We start from the raw sequence: 9147 nt of genomic DNA, 5'->3' as shown, positions 1-9147 counted from the left end.
AGATCAGGCCTCTGTGCTGGATGGGCAGGTCGCAAACAAGGCGCCTATCCTGCTTGTTGCAGGCAGGCTATAGAAACAAAGGAACTCCCTCCTGCTTGGGTGCCCCAAGGATTCGGACCCCCTGTTTCAGGTTCTTGACCCCAGTTTCCTGCCTTGAGTTCCTGCCTTGACCTTTTTCAGCAATTTACTGTAGCCTGTAAGCTGAAATAAACCCTTTCTTTCAAGTTGCTTTTAGTCTTGGTGCTTATTAAAGCAACTGAAAGCAAACTTGGACAGGTGAATTCCACAACTTCCTTCTCCATGACCTGTTTCACTTCTTCACTATTGCAAATAATGTGGTATTAAACATGGGAGTGTTAATATTTTCAATATACAGACCATATTAAAATGTGTTGTTTATTTTATTTATTTCGTGTGCATTTGCTGGGTGGGAGTGTGTGTGCCATGCATTTTGGAATTCAGCGTACCTTCTTCCATTATTTGGGTCCTGGGGATATAATTGAGGTTGCTAGGCTTGTCATACACCTTTATCCACTAAAACCTGTCATTGGCCCTGACAACATTTTTAAAATATATACTCCCAAGATGGGTATTAATGATGATAATTCTATTTGCATAAAGCTCCGTGTTGTTTTCCATAGTGACTGCACTAAGTTGCATCTCCACCAACAGTATATTAGTGTATTATCCCTTGTTTTCCATACCTTTATGAATACTTGCTGTCTTGCCTTTTCATGATAGGCATTCTAACATGTCAAAGATTCATGGTGGTTTCGATTTACATTTATTTGAGGACTATTGATGTTGAGTATCTCTTCATATACCAGTAGCTCATTTGTATGTTTTTATTGGAAAGATATGTACTGAAGCTATTTGGCCACTTACACATTACCTTAGAACATAACCTAGAAATAAATCCACATATGCATGGTGCCCTAGTTTGCTTTCTGTTCCTCTGCTAAAACACTTACTAAAATCAGCTTGGGGGAGGTAAGTGTTTGTTTGGCCCATACATTTGGTCACAGTTAATCATTGAGGTCAGTCAGGACAGGAACTCAAGCAGGAACTGAGGCAGGAACCTTGGGATAACACTTCTTACTGGCTTACTTTCCATTGTTTGCCCAGTCTGCTTTCTTATCCACCTCAGGACCATCTACCAATGGATGATACCATACACAGTAAGCTGGGTCCTTCCATCTCTATCACTAATCAAGAAAATGCCCTACAGACAGACATATCAGTAGGCCAATGTGATGGAGTAATTTCCATGGCAGAGTTTCCTTTACCCAGGTGACTCTAGCTTGTATCAGGTTGACAAAACTCACCAGCATGTGAGGTCAAATAATTTTTAATAAAGGTAACTAGAATAGGCAAATTCTAAAGTCTTTTAAATAAGGGTTATTGGTAAATGCGAATATACATTCAAAAGAGTGACACTAAGCCATTGCCTTACATTATATAAAAATTATCAAAGTAATTTACTTAAATTTGAAGGTTCAAAGCTGGGGAAGGAACCCTCAGAAAATACAGAGAAAAATGAACTTAACATTGTGCTTAGTGTTAAGAAAAAAAGAGGGGCGACTCTGCCGGTACAAAGAAGTCCAATTAAGTCAAATCAAACCAAATCAAAATGCCCATTGTTTTATAAAGCACAACACTCTTGGGTGGCCAAGAGCGTGTTGGGGAGACAGGACAGCTGGGAGCACATGCAAACCTGGAACAATGTGTTTCTCCTCTGGGAGCCCACTTAAATACCCTGTGGGAGTGGTTCTGACCCCCCCCCCATTGGGTCTGTACCTGGCATGCTGGGATTTGGAGTCCAGAGCAATGCAACTACCAAGCCAGGGGTGCTGGGATGGATGCCAGGGGCTGGAGGCTATGCTCCAGACTTAACATTTAGCAATGTTCATTTGAATGTGACATGAAAAACTAAAGTATGAGCAAACAACTATGCCTCATCAAACTACAATGCCTCTGCAGAGAAAACAAAGCAGCTCATATTTTACTAATTTCTAGAGGGGACAGTTGCTAGTATTAGGTCTCTTTCCTTTTTCCATTTACTGTTTTACAATTTTTATTGTACAATTCCCATGTCTGTATAAACTGTTGCTTGATTTAAACTACTAAGTATGTTATAAGGACCATATCTCTTATATATGCTGCAAGTATATTTCTGCACATTTTCTTGCATTTTGATTCCATTATCCAACCTTGTTCTTTATTTTCAAAGTTGAACTTGAAGAATACTATAAAATGCTTTATTTCCTTCATGTCTGACCTTCTCCCCTCTTGATTCCTGTCTCCTTCTGAGGAAAAACTTAAATGTAACTGTCTTCCAGCACAGGAGGATAGCTTCCTCAAGAACTGGACACTGGAATTGTTACACTGTTCACCTTGTACTCCCAGCCTTCAGACTATACAGATTAAACTTTTGTTAAGACAGTGTCCCCACCAAACCTATTTCTGCACCCACTTTGTTAGGGCAGCCAGCACAGACTTTAGGGGGGTTTTCTGTCAACTCTGAGGCACAGTATATGAACACCGGACAGTTACACACCATTTCTACAAGCACAATTACTCCACAACCGAGGATAAATGGAAATGATCTCCCATTGGTGACCTGCTCTTTCATAAACATCCAAAATACTTTGCTCTCAGAATTTCTACTTGGTCACACTCATTAGAAACACCTTCATCATTACCCCCTTTTCACATTACCTTATTAAGGCTTAAGGATCTACACCATCTTACTGATGTAACAAGTTCAGAATTCAGAATTCTATGAGGGGAAATTAATATTCACTTGCAAATAAAAAATTAGTTTTCTCCAACAGAGTCTCACTGGAGAAACCAAAGACTCTTATGTGATGGCTACATGCCCGGTAGTAGCTCGCCAACAGAAAATGAACTCAGTGGCAACTTCGGAACTTCCTTGTCTCATAATGTCATGTCAAGGCTCTTCCTTAAAATATATTCTTTTTTTATAGACAAAAGCAACACATCTTTATATCATTAAACAAATGTTACAGAGCATAAATAAATGTAACACACCTTAAAATAATATTCAACAACAACCAACCACCTCTCATTTAAAAGAAGAAAATTATGTTGCCCCAAAGACAATTGCAGCAAAAATAGGTGTAAGCTAAAGACATAATTCAATAATGTCCAGGAGACTACTAGAACACTCAAATAGTCTAGGTTGTTATTTACAATTAAATTTTTATTTTATTTATATATTTTTTCTTCTCTCAATCCTCCACGTGCTTTGTGCATATATTATGACATGCAATTTAGTGTTTTTATGGAATTACTGAGTGTGCAAACAAGTGAATCTCTGTTTCTTGTGCCATGTCTGGGGAATCTTTTTGTTCTGCTGGTTTGTTTTATCAAATTCTAATGTGCTAGTTTTTGTTTTTAATCATATTATAATCCTATAGAAGTCTGGTCATTTTCTTGTACTTTATTTGTTTTATTCTTCTCTCATACATTACATTCTGACCCAAAAGCATTTCCCCTCCCTCCACATCTCCTAGTCCTTCCCCTACTCATGACTTTCCCTAAAGCCCAGATCCACTCCTCTTTCCCTTCAAAAGAAAAAAAAAAGGTCTCCCAAGGATATCGACAAAGGCTTATCGCCTTCTAATGAGGGGCAGAGAGGGAATAGTTCTGAATGGGAAGAGAGGTATGGAGGAGGGAGGGGAACTGTAATCAGGATGTGTTGTATGAGAAAAGAATCTATTTTCAATAAAAGGAAAACAAATTCTATGAGAATCTAGGTTTTTCATCTTATCATACCAATACTGCTACATATCCTAACAGAAAAGATATGTTCATGGAGTGGTTAGTGAGCCAGGTGTAGCAGTGCATGCCTATAATCCCAACACATGGGCTGGGAAGGCAGGGCTAAGTTAGAATCCAGTCACAGGTACATGGCAAGTTCAAGATCTGTCACATGAGAACATGTCACAAAAATAAAAAAATAAACAACACAAATTTCAGTAAATGACAGTCAACAAATGAAGTCTAATTAATAAACATTTAATTTCTTCTATTGTTTTACAACTACCAAGGAGGAACGTTTTAAGCATCTGACTTCATCAACGAGAACAAAAACAATGACAGAAAACAAGTCTTACTCATGCTTTAAGTTCTCTCTATCCCTTCCTTGAATTGCCATGTTTACTGTGAGCTGTTTTCATGTTTTCAAGAAAATCCTTTTAGTGCTGCTACATTTATTTTCTGGAGAATAAAATATCTCTAAACTTGGGCAGGGGAGTAAACAATGGGCATATCTCCATGGAAAGTAGACTGGTTTTGGAAGTTTTAGGACTGACTTCCTGGCTGCTTTGATTCTTCCTTTGCTCCTCTTTTAAAGCCGCTTCATAATGATCCTTGAAGTAACTATACGAGATTTTATTGATTTTGGCCACAAACTTTAGGACAGACATCTCGCTGGTTTCAGCATATGCTTTGGGACACCACAGGAACTTATAGCATGGAGGATCACTGTTGGCCACCTGCTGGTATTCCAGGTACTTCAGCTTCACCAAATCTTGAGTGATGAGCTTCCGGGGCTCTCCATAAATTAGGTGCTTCTTCCCAGGATACACACCCATAGATCTCAGCATTCTCCACATATCTTCTTCATCCACAAAGTAGCCATTCATTAAGATCATTCCCAGGACAGTCGTCAGAAAACCGGTCTTGGGCAAGCCCTTGCCAGGACGAACCCTCCCATTATTGGGAAGTTTCAGCTTGCTGATAAGATCGTATACTTTCCTGCTCGATTCAACTTCCCTCACTTCAACTGCATAGATATCTGCAAGCCTCTCAGCAGTTTTTCTGAGGATCTCAGGGAAGTCATTGATTTCCTCCTTATCAATAACCGCCATCATATCTTCCATTGTAGTAAGCTGCTTAATTTTGTAGTTGTCAAGGAGAAGCTGGCACAGCACAAAGACTTTTCTGGCTAAAACATCTTGCTGGCGACTACTGAGGGGGTAATCCCCAAAAAGGTCATCATCATCATATAGATTACCAATGGAACTTTCATCTGTTATGTTGAAAGAAAGGGCATCCAAAGGTATGTTGAAAATACTTTCTTTCTCTGGCATGTTAAAGGTACGACAAGATTCAGGAGAGGACTGGTCTGCTGCCTCTACTGTTTCCTGTGCACCTTCAGAAGCCTGAGCACCATTTCGTGCTCTGCGCCGTCTCCTACAGGCATTTAGTTTACTCTTCTGACCTCGAGGCATGATGACTGATTATGGGGAATAATGCAAGAATAAGAGCAGGATTCTGGATATTCAGGTACCTAATGGAGACAGAAGAAGGTGGTATGAACAGCTTTATCAGGAGGTGGCCTCCTTTTGTTTAATTCTCCCTCTAAAGGTTTCTATGAAAATACTGTTCTAGGAACATAGAGGGCTTCTGTTTTAATTGGCTCATACTCAGTGGTATAAGATAAAGTGCATCTTAGACTGTCTCTTGGGCAAGAACAAAGCTTATTCGACTACCATTCCTATGAGGAATTTTAAAACTAAGAATAATGTATGTGGGACCCTTTCTGTCATGAGTTGCTTAGGTAAAGAATTTGTCTCTCATTCAGGATATTCACTCATTATTTCCAAAGTGCTTGATATCTTCTTTCTGCTCACTAGTACTTGTACTCTCACAATGAAAGGTCTACACTCTTTTATGTTTAATGCAAAGAGCTGAAATTGGTGATTCAGTTGAAGAAGGAGGATCACAAGTTCAAACTCTGTCTTGGCTACAGATTTAGTCAAGGGAAGCCTGGACAACTTAGTGATACTCTATCTCAAAATAAAAGTCTAAAAAGAGGACAAAGGATAGGCCTCAAAGGGTAGAGTGCTTCTTAGCATGCTATATTCTTAAACAGTCAAAAACAAAACAAAAACACCTTATAACTTTATAGAATTGACAAAGCAGCCTTATCCTGAAAAGCTCCATCCTGGACCTTCAAATATTAAATCCACTAATGGTCCTTTCGCCCTTTCCTTTGACATACGAACCTTTCATTTTCCTTGAAATACTTTCTTCTTGCTAGTACCACTTGAGAATTCCTAGGAGGAGTTGGTTGCCACTTAATTTGCCCATCATTTATCAATAGGGGATGACTTCTGTGGTCTGCCATTTATACAAAGTTCTTTAGCTCCCAGAAATAACTATAAATTCTCATATAGTGAACTTCATAACAACACTCAGAAACTCCTTTCACATTATCACAATCATTATCCCGTGCATGAGAGGCAATTTTTCACTTGACACATTACTACTGTATAAACAAAGCAAGCTATCAGTTGTGGAGAATTGATTCTCTGGAATCTTCCATGCAGTCTTTGCATGGATTTCTGGAATGTTTCTCACACTAAAGCCCTGAGACTGTTATTGTCAAAATTCAACCAGTAGCAGTGCCTCTCACAGTTGATGATAAGAGTAGGGAGTGAGCCATCTGAGTCTTCTTGGATAGATGATTCCCTCACAACTCATGCAGCATCCCTCTTTTAATCATGTGCAGAACATTGTACTCCTTTTGCTGAACTAAGTATCCTGTCTTCTTACTCCTAGGAACTTTGATTCCTACTATCATCAAAAAGGAGCAGAATGCCCATGTACTTGCCAGTGCCATGTTTGGGCTTATGAGAACCAAAAGAGAGTCTTGCTTGTTATCTTTTTCTATATTTCTTCCCATTTCCTGTTTTTATATTAAGCTTCTCTTTGATCTACTCAATAGAACTCCACATTTCTTTTTGCCTTCACCTTCCTGAGACTATAGATCCAGCTATCCCATTGTTCTTAGGTCTTAAGAAGGCTGAGCACAAAGGTGCACCTTGTATAGCAGTAGGGCTCTCTTCTATGATGGGTGGCAAAGGAGAGTACGGGTGTTGATTTTGTGTGTGCACGTGCGTGTGAGTTCATGCATGTGCATGCGTGAGGATAGTGATCTCTTCTGAGGTTTCCCTAGGCTGAGAATAAGAATGAGTTTTGGGCAGGGTGTAGGCTTTGTAGATATGCCAAGTGGTAGGTATACCTACTATGAGACTGTTTCTTCTGAAGTGAGATAAGCCTGAAGACAAGGACACAGCTTTTGTGATTGTTGGCTCTGAGATGATCCTAAACAGAAAACAAGGATTGTGGCTTGTCATTAACTCTGAGGCTTTTTAGAGTAGCAACTCTGGTACACGATACTACAGTCTCATAATATGTGCATAGTGAGGTTGAGGGCCCATCTTTGGGAGGTATCTCCTCTGAGGTATTTCAAGACTAATAACAAGGGCTGTTTTGTAGTAATAGCTGGGGCAGAGGGAGGATGAATAGAATTGGGTGGAGGATGGACTTGGTGTGGGAAGAAGAAACATTGGGAGAGACAGAGGGCTGGAGAATGAGTTCAAGGTGATCAGAGGGAAAGGGACAGGAGCAGAGAGAGATAGGGAGGGTGCTAGGCAGAGTGAGGAATGTGGTAGTGGGGATGAAATACTAGGTGGGGAGAGAAAAGATGGGACAGTATAGGAAAGGGAGGTAGTTGGAAGAAGAGGGAGATGGAGGAGGTGGGCAAAAGGAAGGGTGGGATGTGGAAAGATGAAAATATGGGAGGGAGAGCAAGGAAAAAGAGATCAATAGGGAAAGAAAGGAGGTGGGAACAGGAAAGAAAGAAAGCAATGAAAGAAAAGTGATGGAAGAGGAAAGGAAGTGAGAGAAAGGAAGGGGAAGTGGATGGGGGAAGAGAAAAGAAGTGAGAGGAGGAAAAAGAGGAAAAGACAGAATAGTAAGAAGAGGAAAGAACAGAGAAGAGGAGGAGAATGTGGAACAGTGATAGGAAAAAGGGAAATGTGTGGAATATTCCATTATACTGTGTGAATATGTCATTATGATTGTTTTATTAAAAAGGGTAAATGGTCAATAGCTAGGCTGGATTTGGGAGGCAGATAGAATGCAAGAAAGAAGAGTAGAGTCACAAAGAGTTGGCAGCCAGATGCAGAGGAAGCAGGAAATGTACAAAATAGGGTAACAATCTATGAGACACATGGTAGCAAGTAAATAAATAGAAATGTGTTGATTTAATTTATAGGAGCTAGTTAAAAACAAGTTTAAGCTAATTAATAATAAGTTGGTATGGTTATTTGGCAGTGGGCTGGCAGGACAGAACTGAAAAGTGTTCTGATGAAAAACACTACTGACAGAGGAAATTGGGATGGGAGGGTGGAAAAAAAGAGAGAACAGAAGGAAGAGGGATGGGAGGGAGAACAGAGAAAGAGAGGAGATGGGAGGAGGGAAGGGACGGAGGTGGGAAGAGAGAAGGGGTGAAGTGGATGGGAGAGAGAAAAGGTAAGGGGAGGATTAATATGGAAAAGGAGGAGATGGGAGTAGAGATGAGAGGGAAGACAGATGGGAGGGAGAAGGGGAAGAGAGGGGAGAGTGGAGGGAGGGAAGGAGAGGCAAGGAGGAAAAAAGGAAAGAAAAGGGAAGGAGGGGAAGGGGGAATGGGTAAAGGGAGGATGGAAAGATGGAGAAAAGGAGGGAAGGATAAGAGGTGGTGGAAGTTAGAAGGGATTAGGAAAGAAGACAGAAGAAAGGGGAATGAAAATATTAGGAGGAGGAGAAAGAGGGAAAGAGGGAAGGGTAATGGGGAGGGGAGGGAGGAGGAAATAGAGAACAGAAGAACAACAAAATAGAGTGAGAAGGAAATGGAGGGAGGGAGGAAAAAAGGGATTGAGGAAGAAAGGATAAAACAGAAATTGGAGAATATTTGCAGGTGTACAAGTGAGAGAAAAACACAAGGGTGGTAGGAAAAGATGAGGTAGGAGATACCGGAGAAAGAAAAATAGACAAGAATGGGGAGAACGTGGTGGATCCAACAACAGGCTAGGTTTGTTAGAAGGAATGGTTAAGGAGTGACAAAGAAAGACTAAAGCAGAATGTGAAGAATCGAATGGCAAGGAAGAGAGAAAGGCATGAAGAAAGCAGAGGATGGAATAAGGGTAGGAACTGGAGGGAGGAGGAGTTAGGGGGTAAGCAAGATGATTAGGAGGATAGAGAGGTATTGTCTCTCCAGGGATTACTCTACAAAAAGAATAGTGTTGGCCCATCTGAAAGAAGGACCTCTTTTTTTTGTTGTTGTTTGTT

At 40.4% G+C, this 9147-nt stretch overlaps 1 protein-coding gene across 1 annotated transcript; it reads right to left on the bottom strand.

Moving 5' to 3' along the window:
• Positions 1–4235: 4235 nt before the first annotated feature.
• LOC101986539 (melanoma-associated antigen B5-like) lies at positions 4236–5258 on the bottom strand. Its single transcript, XM_005368617.1, has one exon. The coding sequence runs from the start codon at positions 5256–5258 to the stop codon at positions 4236–4238; it is 1023 nt and encodes a 340-aa protein (XP_005368674.1).
• Positions 5259–9147: the final 3889 nt, after the last annotated feature.

The sequence above is a fragment of the Microtus ochrogaster genome, unplaced genomic scaffold (assembly GCF_000317375.1).
Source record: "Microtus ochrogaster isolate Prairie Vole_2 unplaced genomic scaffold, MicOch1.0 UNK36, whole genome shotgun sequence".
NCBI lineage: Eukaryota > Metazoa > Chordata > Mammalia > Rodentia > Cricetidae > Microtus > Microtus ochrogaster.
The sequence above is the reverse complement of the archived record's forward strand: the minus strand, read 5'-3'. Positions and strand labels throughout refer to the sequence as shown.